Raw genomic sequence first — 21028 nt, 5'->3', positions numbered from 1 at the left:
ATTGCTGCTTTAAAACTTCGATTGTACGAAAACTATTTTCAAATTGTTTCTGTGAAACCTCTTTGGGTTTGTCAGTGATTAAATTTTCTTCATATTCTTCAGGATCTTCCTGCTGTGTATCTAAATTTAGCAGGTCAGAATCACTCAACTTCTCAGAATGAAATTTAATTAACTTACATTCTGAAAAGCCTGTAATATCATTTGCACAATGTGGAAGAATGTGCTTCCAAATGGCTTGCATATTGCTAGCAGTAATTTCATTCGACTTTATAACCAGACTGAGATTTCTCTGATTTGGCTAGAAAAGTCTTGGAAGGCATTTGCTTCCAAAAAAAAGGCCGGTTTCATCGACATTAAATATTTGTTGATCACAACAGTCTCCTTCTTATACAATTTTCTTCAAAATCTCTGGATATCTCCTTATCTGCACTTGTAGCTTCTCTTGTGATTAGAACATTATGTAGGCTATTTCTCTTTTTGAAACACTCAAATCACCCAGCACTAACGTGGAATTCTTCTTTTCCATCATTGATAGCCCTTTCTTTCCAGTTACAAAGAGACAATGCTTTTGATTTAATAAGGCCAGTATTTAGTGGGATCCATTTTTGGTTACAATCTTTGATCCATGTAGAAAGACGTCTCTCTAATTCAATCATTATAATACTTTGATTTCGAGTGCATGCATGATGAACTTGAAGTAGCCTTACCTTTCTCTTTGTATTCAGCAGTTGATTCACCCATTTTTGTGTTCTTGTCCTATCTATGCTCTGGAGTCGCCTTGTTCATTTTCTTTATTAGTTCAAGTTTTTCTTCCAATGAGATTACTTTTCGAATCATTTTCACACTTCTATTTTTTGCTCACTAATTCTTTTACTCATGATTAAAGGTTAGGAAAATAATTTAAAATAAAAAAGTAAGGAAAACAATTGCATGTGATATGATCAGCAAAATGCTATATAAAGCAGACAACATAAATTTTGATGGTAAATTTAGAACACAGCTTACATGGAAATAGTGTAGTATGCCATTAAAAAAAAAACTTTGTAAAATGTTTCAAATCAGTATCTAAATTATTTCATCCTAGTGAGTGATTTTTTAAATAGTTAGCCATAAAAAATGCATAGATCAAAAATTTTTAAAATCTGTAACATTTATTTTTAAGATGTATATAGGTGCATTAATTGAATTTGGGTATCTAAAAAAAATGATGCCCAATCGAGGGATTGCTGTGTTTTAGGATGGAAAGATATCAGCTATCTATCAAAAGAGTGGATTGATATAGAGCAAAGGGAAAGAGAGAGAGAGACAGGCCAGCTGCAAGATCAAGATGGAAAGACCAGTAAAGTCAGAATAGGCAAATATCTAATTCTTGAAAGGAAGAAGAACCAGAAAAATAAAGTTGAAAACATCAAAAAAATAAGAATACAAAAATAAAGTACATACTGCAAAAATTCAATGCAATCTGTGACTTTTATGAATATCTCATCAGTAAACCCATGGAGATACTAAGAGAGCTAAAGCAATGCAAAGTCATATTTTCCATTTACTTCTATTTATTTATTTATTTACTTCTATCTAACCTATATATATAAAATGATAAGCCTTTTCATGTCACGTTTTTTGAAACGTTTTGAAACTCAGCAGCTACCCTGAGTGTCGAGTCTTCAAAATTCAAGGAGAACCGGCCTACCAGTCTGGAACTTCGGGGTTGGGCCACGTATGTGCTGGGGGGGGGGGGCACAGATTCCCTCCTTTCGAGGCTTCACATTCAAAGAGAATCAGTCTACCAGTCCAGAACTCAGAGGGTGGGTGCCGTAGGGAGAACCCCCCTTTTGAGTCTTCAAAATTCGAGTTATCAGAATTCAAGGAGAACCAGCCTACCAGTCCGGAACTTGGGGGTTGGGCGCCGTAGGCACGTACCCCCCCCCCCCCCCAGTATATATATATATACAGTCATACCCCGATTTACGCGGTTTCTTATATGTACGTATTCCCGTCCCGCTTCACGCCTCACCACTAGTCGTATCTTTCCGGCCCCGGCTGCATTCACCAGTGTCGCACATGCTGTGAACAAGTACTGACGTGTTTTGCATGGTCTCCTTTCATACACAATTTTTATAGTCTACAAACCTTGCGATTGTTTAATGTTATGTTCTTGATAAAAATTTTATCACATAAAAAATAATAATGTCATCCAAAAGAAGCAAGTCCGATTCTTCTACAGCTAGCAAGAAAAGAAAAACATCGACTTTGGAAACAAAACTCAACATTATTAAGGATTTTGAAGGTGGAATGAAAATTTGTGAGCTAGCAAAGAAGTTCGATCTACAGGAATCCACAGTAAGAACAATCATAAAAGAAAGGTTTACAGATTTTGGAGGACATAGATTCTAACGAGGAACGAATTGTAGCCACAAGGCAAGGAATAAAAAAATCATTAGCTTGCTAAGAAGAAATTTTGCGTGACAAGAAAAAGACATTATGCTGTCAGATGAATCTATTAGATTTTATTAAACCATCGACATCGAAATAACTTTTTTTTGTGTACGAAAAACTACAATTATGATTATATTTCTTAAAAAATATAGGTGTTTTTTAAACCTTTGGTCCCAATTGTATGTTTGTATATATAAATTACATGCAAAATTATACCTTGAGTTATGCGAATTCGACTTACGTGCTCTTTGTTGGTCCCACATACCGTGTAACTTCGGGGTTTTAATGTGTGTGTGTGTGTATGTATATATATATATATATATATATATATATATATATATAAGTAAATAAAAAAAAAGGGTACACATTATTAAAATATTCTGGATGATAAGAACTAGTTAATGTTCAATTTTTTTTTTTTTTTGCCTACTTAGAAAGTAACTACACTTGAAAAGAAATGAAAAAAAATATATATGTAAAATAAGATAAAAAGTGGAAGTGTGCTGTGCATTAAATAGGATACTATTTTTTTTTTTTTTTTTTTTTTTTTTGCAATCTGATGCAAAGTCAACTGCATTTACCTAGCTGTGATATTACTTCACATTCAAACTTTTGTCTGCTCACACTTGGGTGAAGGATAAAAACAAAATTTCTTATCAAGTATAATTTAGTAATTTACTTTCTAATGAAGCAAAAAAAATAAGCTATTTAGACTTTTGTATTACAAAGGAAGAAATATGAAGTATTATAATTAAAACTGAAATAGCAACTGACTTCCATTATACTTATCAAAACAGTTATCATTTTTAATAAACTTTTTTTGTCTGTTAACACGTTTGCTGCCACGCTACTTTGGCATGGTCTGTTCCCCTACGCCGAGCAGTTTTACTTCTTCAAGATCAGTACGATAATCTCGTTACCGGAGGTAAACGTCCTACGAGTATACTCGTAGTTGGCTTGTACAGAGCATATACGGTCTATGAGAATACACAGTGTTGATGCTAGCCCCACAAGCCAAGGATTTTCACTTCTTCAAGGTCCCTACAATAATCTCGTTCCCGGCAGTAAGCGTCCTACGAGTATACTCGTAGCTGGCTTGTGAAGCAGGTTTAGCCACTACGAGTATACTCGTAGTTGGCAGCGAACGTGTTAAAAGTGAAATTATTAACAATATATGTAAGAAAATGTGATATTACTTACGGTATCACAAGTCAAACACTGAACTGAGCTGAGAATTTTCCCATCAAAAATATCAGAAATGACACTCCTATAATGAACGGGTTTCTTTCTTTTACTAATAAATTTTGAACTCAAACCCTGTGGCGAGATACTGCTCCTCTGAACAGGCTGTGATTGTCCTGCAATTTGCTGTCTTCCATAAAAGTTTCCATGACCACGCCTTGGAAAATCTACATACCTCTCAGTTCTTCTTACACCAGGTGGCGATCGTCTTTCAATATAACCACCAACTTCCATAACATCACTTGAATGAGTGCTGGGAAAACCAGAACTTGATGTAGCATCTCCTCTACCTAATACCTGTACATCATCATTTGTAGCTTGCTGATGTGCAAAATTAGTACTATCTTTCATTTCTTTGCTCATTTCTAATGGTCGTTTTTGTGCACCATGACTAGTGGTTGGCAGTGTTACCTGACCAATCCGATTACTAGTAGTAAAAGGAAGAGAACTATGAGGATCATCTTCCTCGGTAATTAGTGAATCTGGTGGATCTCCACATTCTTCACTATAGGAACTTTTTTCACTACTTAAACCCGAATCACATGTTTCAAATTCAGCTTCTGATTGACTAGAATCCTCAGAAGCACCACCTAACATTGATTCTCCTTGACAGCTATCAAAGTCATCACTACTATCAGGAGACAAAGAATTGTATCCTTCCATTTCTACAGCCATTTCCTTAAGCTCTTCATGTAATTGATCCATAAAACATCTCAAAAATTCTTGTGCATCCTAAGAAAGAAGTTCAAAACATATTGTATTAGAACTCACAAATTAGACTTTTGCAGAAATACATAAAACAAAAATTAAAACAATTACATCAAAGAAAAATTAGATGATTCAAAAAGAACAGATTGCCTCTCTCAACTCCTACCAACATACAGCATCAATTTGCTACAGGTTCTGCAACCCCCCCCCCCCATGAATGAGCAATAAAAAAAATACACCCTGTCTAAAATGACATTTTTAAGACCTGACAGCGGAATTTATTTATTTTTTAAGAATCTCACTATGAAAAAATTGTTGGAAATTGACAGTACATATTAGTCCAGGCTTCCAGTAAATAGGGCAGTAATGAGTCACAATGATAAAAACCATCTATTACTAAAAGAATTAAGCATGCATGCTACAATGAAATTTCAACCCTTAGCTTAGTTGCAAAGCAGAGACATTTCTATGCAGAAACTCAAGTTGTCCAAGTAGACATGAAGAGAGGAGAGTCAAGTTCTGATTAGGATAAAAATTTTAATCCTGTTGGGATAAAAAAAAAAAAAATAATAATAATAATAAAAATTGAGGACATTTAAAACATAAGGAATTAGTAGTAAAGAACTCTTCATGGTATGAGCTATAAACTCAGAAAACAAACAATATTATTGAAACAAAATACAGAAATGATGTGTGTTAATTATACAAGCATGTACTACACAACAGTATTTTTTTTAGAGTGATCACATCACTTTACAATTATTGCAGCAATTCAGCCTAGAGCTGCTTTTAGCTCATGCATTGAAGGCAATCCATTTACTGTTACATGTAAAAAGAATTTTATTTTGTTTATCTGACTAAAATAGCCCAACTCAAACTATTATAACAATTTACAATAAAATTTCCAAATACCACATTTCAATAAAATACATTATAGCTGGAGTACAGCTCTTATACATACAGATAAAACAGAAGAATGAATGAAGAACAAATTTATCTACCTAATGCTTATGCATTAGGTAGATAAATAAGTAAATGGATAAACAGACAAAGCAAAAAATATATCAGTTCCTAATATCAAGGGATGTATAGGATACATAAGTTTGCTATTACTATCCCCTTACTATCACCAATTATCTTCCAAATTAGCCTTATTTGTCAGGCCTCCAATATTGTCAGATTTTACATTTCATTCTAAAGTACTACTGATTCATCAATTTACTTAGATTCTGGTCATCTTCTGGATTATTTTCCTGTCATCAAGCAAGTGTTTGATGAGAGTGAAAGTGAAAACCTTGTATTTGTAGTGATTACACATTCTTGAATGCAAACAATCTAAACTCCTTTCTGGTAACTTAATTTTTAATATGATTTTGCCATTGGATATTATCTGTCCATTTTTTTTAATTTTTTGTTGTCAGAACCATCTATCCGGCTGTCATCTGTTTTATTTCTAATGAAACTTTCAGACCCTATAGGTAAAACTGATTTGATACTTGGGTAAACTGCAAGTTCAAAAACAGTTCAGTGTTTTGGCTAATGTTTTTCTAATTCCACATAAATTTATTTAACTGACAACCAACCATGTGAATTCTGTTTATGCTATCATTTATTTCTATATTTAGTTTTTCATCTTTCCTAAAAGATGTATTTTAGGAAGCTGAAATGCTTTTGCTTGGTCTATAAACTTTTCATTCAGAATATGATATTTTCCATATTCCTGTCGAATTTCATAGTTATCTTTTTATTGCTGATTTTCAGACAAAATCTGTTATAGAAGTTACTCAATTTAGTGAACAAGTCCTTGAAGCTTTGTATTCAATTTATTGTATAACATCCTGTGCTCGGATGAATATGTGTAATTTTATATCACATTTTAAGGCCACTTTCTTTCCTAATGTGATTCATAAAGATGAACAATGGGCATACTGTGAACCTTGTCTTATACATAATTTTATATCAAATATATAATTATAAATCTTCCTGCCTGTGCCTCCTTCAATATTAACGCATGACTTACTACTTAAACAGAGGTTATATATCACCCTGTATGTAATCACATTTAGATGATATAGGTGTAGTATTTTGAATATTTCACATGGAATCTTATCCTTTTCCAGATCAACAGAATTTAAATGTGGATTGCTATCCTGCTATTCCTGTGATTTCTCAACTAATCTGTCTATTTGACATGAGCCTATCTTCCCCCAAACTTTGTTCCACAATTTTTCTTTACCTCTTTCAAGCATGATTGCATATATTATACTCACCCTATCTATGACGACAACTATGAAAGCTCTTCTCCAATCAACCAAATTGAATTGTCTCAGCAGGCTTTCAATTACACAGTGTATATAATATAAAACTATACTTCCATATAAGAGCATTTCTGCTATAATAAGTACCTTTCCATATTTCAGGTTTCTGGTGGTTTTTTTACCTTGCGTGCTGAAATATACTCCTGAGTGCATCAATCTTGAGTATTTTCTACTACTGTTCTGTCACTCTCATTTAATGATGTTTAAAAGTAACTGCTCCAGACTATACAGAATATCTCTATCTTTAGTTTTTATGCTATCTCTGTCATATTTATTTAATAATATTTCTTCCATCAGTTTACAGTATTTTTAATAGCTTCCAGAACATTTTGGTACTTTGTGATTTAACTTCTATATTCTTACAAAATATTCTAAAGACTTATTTTGGTATTTTTATAAATAGGTTGGCCAGTTCTCCCAGTCCTCCCCGTAGTCCCAGAGGGCACTTGCTGAGAACTCTAAATATGATTTCTTCTTTTCCATAACTGCCTGCATCTAAATGCTCGAGTCCACCATGAAGTTCTGATTTTTCTATCCTTGTAAACAACCTGATCAAGCCTTCTGTTTGAATCAATTAAAATTTTTTTCAGATTAATCACTGAATCCCTAATGTTTAATCTTAATTTCAAAGTCTTTCACTTTTAATCATGTCTAGAGTTCACCTCTGCTTTTTGTAAATACTTTTCTTTATAATATGAAAACTTGTTCTTACATCTATCTTGCTGAGAGAGAGAGAATTTGAAATTCACATATGAATTTCAAATTTCTATATACTCTTTTATCTTGAACCGGTATACTAAAATATCTGTCAAATGCCTTTGCAAAATTTAGCAGTAACATCACGTAACCATTCCCTTTATCTAACTCAGATATGACCCTACTATAAAATGGCAATAGATCACTAAGGCATACCCTACCCTGCACAAAGCCATGATGCCCTCACAGAGTATCATATTCTTATCCATCCATTCTTGAATTTTTTTTTGAATTTACAAAATTCGAGTAGTACAAAATTTTACTATCAGCCCTGAGATACTGGTTGGTCTATAATATGCTATGAAAGATTAGATCCTCCTTAATATAAAATAATTATTTTGTCTCCTTCCACAGTTAGGACTTTACCAGAGCCGAGACTTGTCAGAGGCATCGACAGTACCCCTGCACATTCTCTTAAAATGCAAGCCAATATCCCATCCAATCCCACAGCTATATTTGCATCTTAAGAACATCCATTTCATCAACTTCTGTTCTCACATCAGGCCCTGTCACCTCTGTCATAACAATATCTTCACTTAGATGATATATACTTGCAAAATAATCACTCAGTAGCTCAATGATTTCGTCTACCATCAGCTCTCATTAAAGTTATCCTTCCATAGTTCTTGTTCCTACTTGCCACTTAACGATAAAAATTTTGGGGATTTCTTTTCACCTACTTGGCTTATTTCTTCACATAACCTGATTTTGCCTTTTTTACCATGTTGGTCACCTTTCTGCTCCGATCCTTGTACTGTTGATGAATTAGCTGGTCACCTTTCTCGTTATATACCTTCCACAACATTTTCTTTTTTTTTTTTTTTTTGCAGCTCATGCTTAATGACATTACTCATCCATCTTAATCCTACCCAATTTACTTTCCTGACCTTGGATACAGTGTGATGTTGGTTTTTCCAGATTTCCCATGTATCCCCATGTGACCATTCTTCCCTTGCAGAACATTATGCCATGGTACTGCTTCAAGCTGCCTTCTAAGTGTATCATAATCACTTGTGTTATAGTTCTACATATACCCTTTCCTTTCTTAACTAGAATTTCCTCATGTTTTGTTACATTTCAAGTTAATACCATATGATCACTTTCCTCAATTAAAGACAATGCAGCCACCTTAGTTATGGATAGGTCTTCTGATCTTATAGCAAGATCCACTTTCATCACGCTAATCCCCTCCATCACATTCTGCTTCAAGTAATTATTTCTCAGTAAGTGTATAAATTCCATTTCCTTCCTTCCATGTGATCTTTCCTCCTCCTAATTTATGTCTTTGAAGCTGAAGTCCCATATAAGAATTACTTAACTTGCACTCGTCTGCTGATGCATATCTTCCACCTCATCCCGACACCAATTTTATATTTTGTTTTATTGGCAGTTCTCAAAAGAACTGCCATCTCCCTGACTGACTCCTAATGTTGTTGACTGGAATTCATCTGCTATCATCAGCAGTACACTAGTATATAGAAACTGTAGCATCCCCTTATGCCCCCAACCACTTTTACATCTTGAATTGACTACTTCACTCAATATCGTTGCCTGACAGACTAGATTCCTCATTTTTTGTTCATTCACATACTCATTCACTTCATGGATCCCTTCACGCATGCATCTATCTTAACTGCTTTAGTTTTCCTGACTTTGCACTTCCACACTCTCAGTGAACAAAGCTCTCTCTCTTGACACCTAACTCTGAATCCATTTAAGTGAAGTCCATTAGCTTTGTACAAATCTTTCTGTCCATCAAACTATGGTCATAGGCCTACAAATTCTGCATCATTCCATCTGCACAATCTGTGTATCGATTCATTAGCTATCATTGCTCTCTCAGTGTGGCAGAAGACTCACAAATTTCACCCTCTCACTCCCCCCCCCCGCCCCCTCCTCCCGTTTCTTCCAACAACTATCACATCCTCACTCATATAATACTTCTCACCACTCGGTCATTGGTTCCAGCCATAACAATCAATTCTTTCACCTTCCCTTTCCACATTCTAACAGCATTATTAATACTAATTTTTGCAACAGGAGAAACAAGATTTTCTTATCATAGAACTGCTGTAAATAATTATTTGCTTTTCAATCTGATGCTCTGTCCTGTGAAGGACTACTATATGCAAGGGTGCAATTTCTGTATTCAGGTCGTCTACGTTCTCCTGAACTTCTGCAAATGCACTTTTGGTATTATCACTGATATTTCCATTTTCCAGTCATGTATCAATGTTCTCTACTCTATTCTACTGTCATGTAATTTGTTCTCTTTCTCTCTGCATTCACTTTCAAAGCAGTTATTACGCTCACCAGTTATGCTCTCCTTCCACAAATCTTTCAACTTTTATGATGATTACATCTCACAAATTTAAATAAGGGAACATGTTTCCTTATTTAGATTACAAATTTAAGTTGTAAAGTGGGGTGATTATTTTCGCAAGACTAAACTGCTGTCTCCTAATGCCTTCACAGCTGAAGACCACCCTGATCTCTTAAATTGCAAAATTTCTAGAATTCATGAAAATAGATAATGGGAAAGTAGTAGTTGTGAATACAGCAGATTAAAATGAGAAAATTTTACTACTTCATAACAAAACAACCCATCAGGTGATTTGTAGGAATTTGAAAAAGAGATTTGAAACTATTTGAGAGAGGAATATAATAAACATGGTTAAGAACCTGCAAAGGAAAAAATTATTTCTGTGACCAGCTCAAGGCCCAAGAATTTTGACCATGAAATGGCAATGATGTAAAATAGGTTTTGCATTTTGTGTACTGTGCTAAAATAAAACCAATACCATTAAGAACACTCAATAGGATCAACTGTGAATTGCATTAATTTGGCAATTAAGCTTTGGTTGGTTGGGGCTTACTAGTGCAAGGACAACAAACACCATACTAATCCAAAACAAAGCTTAGAGCAGTACACAAAATAATACACAAATAAACATGTACATGAAAACCTCTTAATTCAATGCATTAAGAGGCATAGAAACAGTGGTGTATAAAACCAGGTATTAAATATAATAATAATAAACGAGGTGTTTTATAAATAAAATGGAACATATATATTGTGGAATCACAAAGCAGGGATTATGACAAGCAGAGGAATCGACTTTAAGCAGTGCCATGGCATCAGAATTCAGAGAGGAGAGATGTTGACAGTGCATGGGATGTAGTCAAGGGGCGTTTGAAGAAAGCAATATACCCAGATTCAGAAGGATAAAGGTAGGAGATGAATGAACAGCATCATTAAGAAGAAATTTTAGACAAAGTTGTGGAGGAAATATAAAGAAAAAGGTGATCAGCATGTCCATGAGCCAGGCAAGAAGGATAACCATATAGTAAGGAAGGCCAAAGCTAATTATGAGAGCAAGCTAGCTGATGAAGCCAAAAGAAATCCTAAAGAGCTTTTTTGCTATTTGACAAGTAAATGGAGGAATGACTATGGGAGGATGACTTTAAAAAGTGATGGTGTGAAGGTAACAGAACAAAACGAAATAGTTCATTTACTGAGTGAGCATTTTGCAGTGGTGTACCATCATCTAGTGATGATTTTAAAATTCTATGCAGCAGAAGTTCGTATAATTTAGAATCGCTTTTTACAGAGGCCATTCATATTATAAATAGCTCTAAACTATTCATTGCTGAAAATTTTGTAAACCCATGTCGGTATCTGAAAATGCAACAATGCAAAAAATGATTGTAACTTGTAAGTTAAATTAGTTGTTAAGATTGTGCACTTTATTTAATTCTCAGAGTGAAATTGTAGAGATGACCTATTTTTGAAGTGTTTATTCCCCAAGCGAAAGCTTATAGAGGATTATGTATGTGAAAGTGAACAATGGATTGAAGGTCAAGACAACTGACGTCAGCGTGTGAGTGGGATATTCGGGGTCTCCGACCCTAAAACAAGGACCTGGAAAAAAAAGAGTATACGGGGGGGGGTCTTAGGAGGCTCTATTACTCTCGTTTTTGCATTCTTCTCGGGACGGTTTGCAGGCCCGACTAGAGTTCGTCAGAATGTGCCCATGGCGACAGAGTAATTTCAGCAATGAATTGCAGTTAGGAGTTTGCTCAGTACATCGGATGTAGGGTGCCTTTGACTCGATCCAGTACCGTCAGCAAACAGGAATCATTTCCCGTAAGTGAACCCACAAAAAGACAACTATCGAGCAGCATACAAAGAAGGCCAGCACAGAAGAACAAGTCGAACAGCCTGCAGAAACAGAGTAGGATTGTAACGACTTGAAGGAAAGTACATGTCGCAATAGACTTGCGAGTACATTTTCCAGTATTATTAGTAAGGCGGGTAAGGAGAATTGTGATCTTCTGATTGCAACATTCCTAGAACTTTAGTGTTGTAGTGGATAGAAACAAATTAGAATTGAAGGGTAGATATCAGATAACTTTTAGAGAGATGATATAGCAAAATTGAGATATTGTAGGACATGAGGTTTTTCTCTCTATGTAAATGATTGATTCTTTATTTGTTTAAGGTTATGAGTTAAGGTTGGATTAAGATTAAAAGTGAGACTGTATAAAGTGTATGAAATAGTGTAATATTTGTTTCAAGTTGCATTAAACATGTTTTGTTTGTTAAAAGGAGACTTTCGCCTGATCTTTACTCAATGCACTGTCTTAAAAAAATATTTGAACCTGTGAATAAGGGGAACTAAGAAATAGCCATGACTGAAAAATTAAGCCTTAGACCATTGAGAGAATTATCCTATAGGTGTTATAGCTCATCTCGTGCTTATTAATTAGCAACTTTGGTGATGCAGTCACAAATCAAATAAATTTTCCTAGGTTCTTTTCAGCTTAAGAGATTGCTATCTGTACCTGAGAATTGTCTAGTACTTAGGTCAATTCACTAACAGCATCATCTTATATAGGAGCATTAGAGACTAATTGTGGGGAATAAGACAAGAGATATCATAAGGGATAGGATAACCTTAAGAAAGCATTAAAGTACAATTAAGAGAAAATAACTAATACAAGTAAGAGTACAAAAAGTAGCAAAAGCTAAAAATATTACAAATACACAAACGACCAAACGTTTACAATGACGCAACCATTGTAATATAGGGTATTCCTGGTATTAGAAGTGCTTAAAATACTGCAGAACCTCAATGCAAATACAACCATATGATTAGATGACACATCAGCCCATGTATTGTGAAAATGTGCAAGAAAATTATCAGCTTCACTGACCAAGCTGTTTAATTTAAGCTTCAGTACTGGGAAGGTGTCAGTGGAGTGGAAAGAGGGCAAAATAATCCCACTGCATAATTATAGCCCAATCAGCATCTTAGGAGTAGTGGTTAAGGTATTGGAGAAATTAGTGAAATACAGAATTCAGGAGTGGGTAGATAGGAATAAGATACTTTATAAGGGACAACATGGTTTTGTGAAAGACAGATCTTGCCTTAGTTATTTGCTTACTTTTTTATAATAGAGTGACAATGGAGTTGAATAAGAGAAATGGCTACTCAGTGATGTTGCTCGACTTGACAAAGGTACTTGAGAGGATTCCATATAGAAGCCTGTTGAATAAATTGGACTAAAAGGGGATAAAAATTAATCTGGTGATTTGGATTAGAAATTGGCTGATGGATCCGGTGGTGCACCCAGAGGGTGGGGGGGGAAGGGGCCTGGCACTCCCAAAGGGGAAAAAAAAGGGGGGAAATACTAGAAAATTTTCCAAAATTTTTTTCCTAATTAAAATTCATTTTTTTTATTTATGTTGTGTCATGTCTTCTATTTCCATACTACTTATGAATTAGCGGTCATATAAGGTGACCAGGAATACTCTATAGCTCTCGAGAATCACAGCTGCTGTGAACACAAGGCAAATGAAGTAGCGCTTGGGAGGACCGAAGAGTACTTTGTTTACCTGAGCCAGAAAAGAGGAGATCTTGGGTACCAAGTATGGGTGGTCATTGCAGATGCTCAGTCATAGGTCCTATGTGATGCATAGTGTGTAATCTCAAACCATCTACTCAACTCGCTCCTCCTCCAAGATTAAATCCTGAGTGCGCCACTAGATGGACCGATATCAAAGAGTGGCTTATGGAGGAGGTGAATCCAGGAGAAGGCAGGTGACCAGTAGTGTACCAGGGCTCAGTAGCTTCTGTTGTTTAATTGGTATCCTCTGCTGTTTAATTTGTACACAATGATATACAAAATGATTCCACAGAAAATGTTCAGTGTTTGATGATGATGCAAAACTGGGAAGATGAATGGTAAAATTAAAGTGATGTAGAGATCCTACAGGAAGACTTAAATAGACTGGCAGTATGGGCAAAGGTAAATCACTGCCAATGTGGTGAAGTGTAAGGTGATACACTTTTGGGAAGAAGAGATCACAAGCTGTCTACTATACTGATGAACTGCATGAAACTGATGAGGACAAGGACCTTGGGGGGGGGGAGGTTGAGAGAGGAAGTTGAGGTTTACAGAGCATATTGCAAAGGTAGCCATCAAAGCAGCACATCAGATTATGTGATGGAAGAACACACTAAACAAAATAGGGTTAAAGTTACTGTTCCCCTACATAAGGCCACATGAGGGTGAAGTGGTGGAAAGGATTCAGAGGCAAGTGACAAAGAATTTAGCAGGTCTATGGAATGCTCCATATGGGAATAAATTGACAATTTGTGAACTTCAAAAACTACCTGACAGGAGAAAAAGAGGAGACATGATAGAAGCATATAAGTTATTAAAGATGTTTTATAGGATTGACAATGAAGACTTTTTTCAGTACATGGTAGGAAAGAAGAGAACAAAGGGTCACCCACGAAAATTGTGTATGATTATGGTTAGCAAGGGTAATATGATAACTAATAATTAAGGAAATGACAGCGTACACTAGAAATATAAATTAAATAAACTTTAATAGTTAAGACTAAATTTTTTTGCTTGGTAAATGGATGTAATGGGTTGCCAGAGATGGTTGCGAATGTTTCTTTAGTGAATGAGTTTAAGGAGAAGTATGACAAGTGCTGTGTGAATAATGACTAATGTGTTAATAATGGATCTCCTGTGATGAGTCTTGTATTCATGTAGATACCTATATAATAATATTATAACATACAACAAGAGTTGGACAAATTAATGGAAACATTAATATATGTATGTATAATAAATTATTATACATACATATTTCTTTATTAATATGATGTTGGAACAACTTTTGCCTTCACTATACAACCTAAATTCTTCTTGGAATGGACTCACATAAGTTTGGAATAGTTTCTGGTGGAATTTTGTACTATTCTTCTTGAAGAACATTTTCAGATTCCCATCTCCAATGTTTTAAAGACATTGGAGATAGGGATCTGTTTCATATTCTAGTGCCCAAAACTGACCAAAGTTGTTCATTAATGTATAAATCTGGTGACTGTATTATCCAGGGAAGATCTTGAAGTTCACTTCATGCTATTCAAACTATGACTGTGCAGTCCTGAAGCTGTGTGAAGGGGAGGCTTGTCATCTGGGAATACTGCATTGCTGTTTGGAAATACCATTTGGTATTTCCAAACAGTGATTCCTAAAATCTCCAAATATTCACTTGCAGTAATTCTATCATGATGAGTAATAATGGGGCCAACAGAATATCATGATTCATGACATTTTTAACAGTATTAACACCACCAAACAATTTTATCAAAAGATGTTTTATTAACTGCTTATATGTTGCTGAATTTCAAATCAGCATCATCAGAGCACAACACAGCTTGTATATATACACGATAGCGAGTAAGTGAAACAATACAATTGTAATGGACAAAAGATCTAAAGTCCAATTTTGGCATCCTCTAATGTTGTAATATATATATATATATATATAAACATTACAGCTATGTGGGAGTTGCTCTTAAGATAACAGTCTCCCAAATTTTAGGCAAATTCATGCAACCATATTTGTTCAGATTAGGGGGAATTCTCAAAAATCGATCAGATCTGCAACAACTTCCAAATAGCACATTCATTTTCTTCCATTTAATCCTGTGTGAAGGAGTATCCAAACGTGGTCTGCCAGTCTTGCCTTGCCATAGTAATAGTAGTGAATGTATTTTTTATGTTCTTCAAGGCAAATGCTAACTGATCTTCCTGTTTGCCCATAGTAGGCCAAGTCACAGTGACAGGTAACTTTATACACTCCAGGATGTGCTAGATGGTTAAGTTTATCTTTAGGCGAGTGGATTCAGTTGTTAGTTTAACATTGGGTTTGAAAGTGGTGTGAAGGCCATGTTTTATCCGTACTTTGGCTATCTTTTCTGATGTACCTCTGACATAGAGAACAGAAATGGTAATGTTGTGTTCCTGTGTATTAGCAGAGGGAGGGCTAATGGAGCTATGTAGTATTTTATTTATTTTGTAGGAATTGTTGCTGTTGGCCAAGAACTTATGGCACAGATATTTGAGTTCTATGGATAGAGCTGTATCATTAGAACTAATAGCTCTGGTTCTGTGTGTTTTTAAAATGCCACACTCTTAGACTGGATGATGATGTGATTGTTTATGTAGGTATCTTCCTGTGTGTGTGTGTGTGTGTGTGTGTTGGCTTTCTGTAAATGGAAAAAAGATAGTGATCCATCTGAAAGGTGGGTCACTAATGTGTCAAGAAATGGTAAACAGTTATTAGATTCTTTTTCTACTGTGAAGTGGATTTTGGGATGTTGGCTGTTTAGGTAGATGACAAATGCATCCAAAGTGCTTGTCCATGGGACCAAATAGCAAACATATCATTTAAATAGCATAACCATACTAGTGGCTTGTATGTAGCTGTAGTAAGTACTTTGTTTTCAAAGTGTTCCATGTAAAAGTTTGCTGGGGGGAGAGGGAACCCATAGCAGTATCATTAATCTGTTTTTAGATTTTTCCTCCCCATGTAAAGTAACCTGCATACATAGTAAATTTGAATAATTCAAAGATATCAGGGGGAAATTAAGACTTGATCAAATCAAGAGTGGCTATAAATGGTACATTGGTAAATCAAGATGCTTTAGAGCAGTGTTTCCCAAACTGTGATCTGCGGATCCCGGGGGGTCCGTGAGTAATTCAAAGGGGGGGGGTCTGCAGGGTAGTTTATTTTCATTAAACTTTATCTTATCATGTTGATCACACCTGGCCTAATGATACGTTCATATTCTTCCGAATATCTCCATTTATAACAGTATTCCATTGTTATAAATGACATATTTAGTGTTGTAAAATTGTAATTTATTACTTCATCTTTATGATATGTAAAATATAAAAAAATTCCATTTTGGATTTTATGGGGGCCGCAGTGAATTAACATTCACCACAGGGGAACCGTGACATATTAGCATTCGCAGCAGGGGTCCACGACATCAAAAAGGAAACACTGCTTTAGAGAAATCAACTGACACAATGAAAACAGAAAAGTTGGTCCTTCTTGGATCTAAATAGCAGAGTAGGAAATGATTGTCAGACATACAAAAATATTTTGGGAAAATTTAGAGAAAAGAACAAAGCTAATAATAATGGCAAATATCTGTTGGATTTCTGCTCAGGACATGGACTGGTTATTACTAACACCATGTTCCAACATAAAAATGTGCACAAATTCACATGGAGAGAAGAGGCAAGGAATAAGAAAAGTCTCATTGACTATGTTATTGTTGATAGTGATGTTTTCTCCCTGGTGCAGGACACCAGAATGTATAGAGGATTTGAAATTGGAAGAGATCACTATTTAGTCTTGAGCAGGATAAAATAATTTCATATTGAAAAGAATGATACGTAAGAAAGTTTTAAAGCGTGAACTCTCAGATGTGAACTGTAGACTAAAACACACAAAGATTATTGAAGAAAAAATGAAAGAGTTTGAGAACAGGAATCAAACCTTGGAGATACAGTGGTAAAAAACACTGACCAGGCATACAGTCAGGAATACATATCCATACTTGAAGTACAAAAAGCAATCAAAGGCTTGAAATATGGAAAGGCAGCAGTATGGTGGCTGAAGTATGGTGGTACAAAAGTCTTACAGTGGCTGCACTGCATAGTTCAGAAGTCCTGGACAGAGGGACGAATTCCCGATGATTGGAGTAGAGCTCTCATAGTACCCATATATAAAAAGGGAAATAAAACTGAATGTGAGAATTACAGAGGTATTTCCCTACTGAGTGTTCCTGGCAAGATCTATGCAAGTATACTTGACAAACGGTTGAGAAGAATTGTGGAAGAAAAGCTTGCTGAAGAACAAGCTGGATTCAGGGCAAATAGAGGCTGTCAAGATCAGATCTTCACTTTACGACAAATAGTCGAGAAAGCATGGGAATATAACAAAAATCTGTATTCAAGTTTTGTCGATTTGGAAAAGGCATATGACAAGGTGCCAAGATAGAAGCTATTCAATACCCTACAGTTATATGGTGTCAATGGGGCATTATATCGAGCAATACTTGGTCTTTATTTGAGTTGTAAGTTACCAGTTAGAATTGAAGGAAGTACAGGAAGATGGTTTAATGTTAAATCTGGTGTGAGACAAGGATTTTCATTATCCCCTCTGTTATTCATTATCTATATGGATCACATTATGAAGGAAAGTGGTATTAAATATGGTATCAAAATTGGAGATGTTAATGTCAGCTCTTTGCTTTATGCGGATGATGTTATACTTCTAAATAAATCCGCTACAAGTCTGCAAGATTCTCTGACTAAATTGAATAACTGTTGTAATAGATATGGTATGAAGGTCAGCAATAAAAAGACAAAGACAATGAAAATAGGCAGAATCATTGAAAATGTCAACTGTGTTATGAATGGAGAACCTGTGGAACAAGTAAAACATTTCAGCTACTTAGGCACGATTTGTAGTCAAGATGGTAAACTAAATATAGAAATAGACAACAGAATCAGCAAACCTGGTATGGTGGGAAGTCAAGTGAATAAATTCATATGGAATAAGAGAGAAATTAGTGAGAACACTAAATTAGCTGTATACAAGACAGTGTTCAAACCAGTTTTAACTTATGGATCTGAGAGCTGGGTCAGAAGTAAAACACTTGACAAAAGAATAGAGACCACAGATATGAGAGTCCTGAGAAAGATTATAGGCATGAAAAGATGGCATCAATGGCAATGTCATATTAAAAATGAGGATATTAGGAAAGAACTTGACATTGTCAGCATCCAGGAATCTGTTAGCAGAGCTAATCTCAGGTGGTATGGTCACTTAAACAGAATGGGCGAGGAAATATTAGCAAAACAAGTACTCTCTGCCAGGTTGGCAGGAAAAAGAACCAGAGGAAGACCAATATATAGGTGGATTGATATGGTAAAAAGTGCCTTAGAAGATAGATATATAATTATAAGATCTGACAATGTTGTAGCTTTGACAGGTAACAGATTGATTTGGCAGAAAATTGTATTTAGGAAGTTAGTAATGATGTAAATTTTTCATGTAGTACTATCATATCCTGTACATCCCTTGAGGGTACATGGCAGGAATTTGATGATGATGATGAAAAAATAATAAATGAAATTAAAAATAATAATAATAATAATAATAAATAAATAAATACAACTACAATAAACTGCTAAAGTTCTCATGTATTAATATCTTCTGGATTTGTACAGTTCTGATTGTTATAAAATGATTTCCTTCAGTTGCTGTTGAATGTTACAAACACTTCACCAGGTTGTCTTGTTATAGTGGGATTTTTCTACAGCTAGTTTAGGCTGTTATACAGGTTGTAGATGGTTCCTCCACATTCTTGGAATAGTTAGGCCATCATTTTTGCTGAGATTAGGGTTATGTTTGAGCATTTCACATGACTCTTTAAATTTTCTCTCAAACCAGGTTTTGGTGTGGTGTAGGAACTTGGTATTTTTCCAATCAATTCTGTGGTATGTTTGGAGTGCGTAGTCAGAAAGGCCGATTTTTCCAAAATGGAGGTATTTAATGTGTCGTTTGTGTTCGTCTTGTCTGATTGGGATAGTTCGCCCTGTTTCCCCTATGTATGGTATGTTACATGTGCATTGTATTTTGTATACCCCTGAGTGGGCTAGGTGTGGAAGAGGATCTTTAGAAGAACTGAGTAGGTGTCTTAACTTATTCGGAGGTTTAAAGGTGATTTTAATGTTGTATTTGCGTAGTGTTCTGTCTATTTTTTCAGAAATGCCTCTAATATAAGGAATGGCAATAGCATTCCTGAAATCTTTTTTGTTCTTACTGGTATCTTTGTGGAGGATCTTGTGAATAGCCTTTTTACTGTATCCATTTTTTATAAATGTTTGGTTGATGATCTTGTATTCCTGGTTTAAAGCTTGTTCATTACAACAAATAGTTAGAGCTCTGTGTTTAAGGGTGTTTATGACACCTAGTTTTTGTGTTGGGTGGTGGTAAGAATTTTTATGTATGTATTGGCCTGTGTGCGCAGGTTTGCGGTAAACTGAGGAGAGACAGCCAGAGGGAAGATGTGTGACAAGTGTGTCTAGAAACGGAAGAGAGTTGTTTTTTTCCATTTCAATGGTGAATTGGATACGTTTATGTTGTTTTTTTAGGTGGCTAAGGAATGCATTTAGAGCTTCGTGACAGTGGGGCCAAATGGTGAAAATATCGTTGACGTATCTGAGCCAAATTTTGGGCTTTAGACATGCTGTCTCTAGAGCAAGTTACTCAGTCTTCCATATAAAAGTTAGCTATGGGGGGGGGGGGGCATTGAGCCCATGGCTGTACCTTCTTTTTGAAGGTAAAAATTGTTTTGTCACACGAAATATCCGGAGCGGAGTATGCGGGCAAAGAGGGCCATGATGTCGTGTAGAAATATGTTCTGTAAGAGCAAGATAGTGTCATTGATTGGGACATTGGTGAACCGGGAAGTTATGTCAAAGCTGACTAATAAATTTTGGTCTTCAATAAATGTCAAGTTTTATTTTATTAGTAATTAATAAAATAATCTGTTCAACACGTGTATTTTTGTCCCTAAATTTATAAATATGAATGCTGATCACCGTGTAACCTTAAAAGAAAGAATAACAGAAAATATTAACCTTCATATTTTTTTCAAGAATCTTACATAGGCAAACTGGTCGGGGCAATTGGGGTGGGGATTTTTGGATCTTTCTGACCAAGGAAAGGCAGTAATAATAGCCTTTTGCCAAGTATCCAAAAAAAAAACATTCACACAGAAAAAACCTGTTTAATAGGTAGAACAATTGATCTGTTATAAAAATAAACTTATAACTGTTGATTAATTTAATTAAGATTGATTGAATTACAGGTATTTTAATTCATATATTGAGAACCATAATTGTGTTACAGTTTGAAATTAAACAACAAAAGTATATGGAGAATGGAATCTCTCCTTGTATACAGTTGCGAGATAACCAAGTAAACATATCTGTCAATTAGGTTCAAATGAATTAAATGCAAGTGTCATTAAAAAACTTATATAATATTAAACTATTAAAACTAAGGTTAAGATTAGGTCAATGTAGAAAGAATTTGAAACTTTCTAGAGACACTTATATTTAAGGGACTATCTGTGTGGATTTAGTATCAATTCCAAAGGATCATGTGGGCAAAT

General features: G+C 35.2%; 1 protein-coding gene across 2 annotated transcripts in view; it reads right to left on the bottom strand.

Moving 5' to 3' along the window:
* The window catches only part of LOC150092420 (ubiquitin carboxyl-terminal hydrolase 20-like), a 416458-nt gene that overhangs the window by 272867 nt on the left and 122563 nt on the right, over positions 1-21028 (bottom strand). For both annotated transcript variants that reach the window (XM_090415144.1, XM_090415145.1), the window contains exon 8: positions 3637-4410. In XM_090415144.1, coding sequence (XP_090271270.1) covers positions 3637-4410 — 774 coding nt within the window. The remainder of the gene's footprint in view (positions 1-3636; positions 4411-21028) is intronic.

The sequence above is a fragment of the Typopeltis vanoorti genome, chromosome 26 (assembly GCF_054136105.1).
Source record: "Typopeltis vanoorti isolate ZY-2024b chromosome 26, IOZ_Tvanoo_1.0, whole genome shotgun sequence".
Classification (NCBI taxonomy): domain Eukaryota; kingdom Metazoa; phylum Arthropoda; class Arachnida; order Uropygi; family Thelyphonidae; genus Typopeltis; species Typopeltis vanoorti.
The sequence above is the reverse complement of the archived record's forward strand: the minus strand, read 5'-3'. Positions and strand labels throughout refer to the sequence as shown.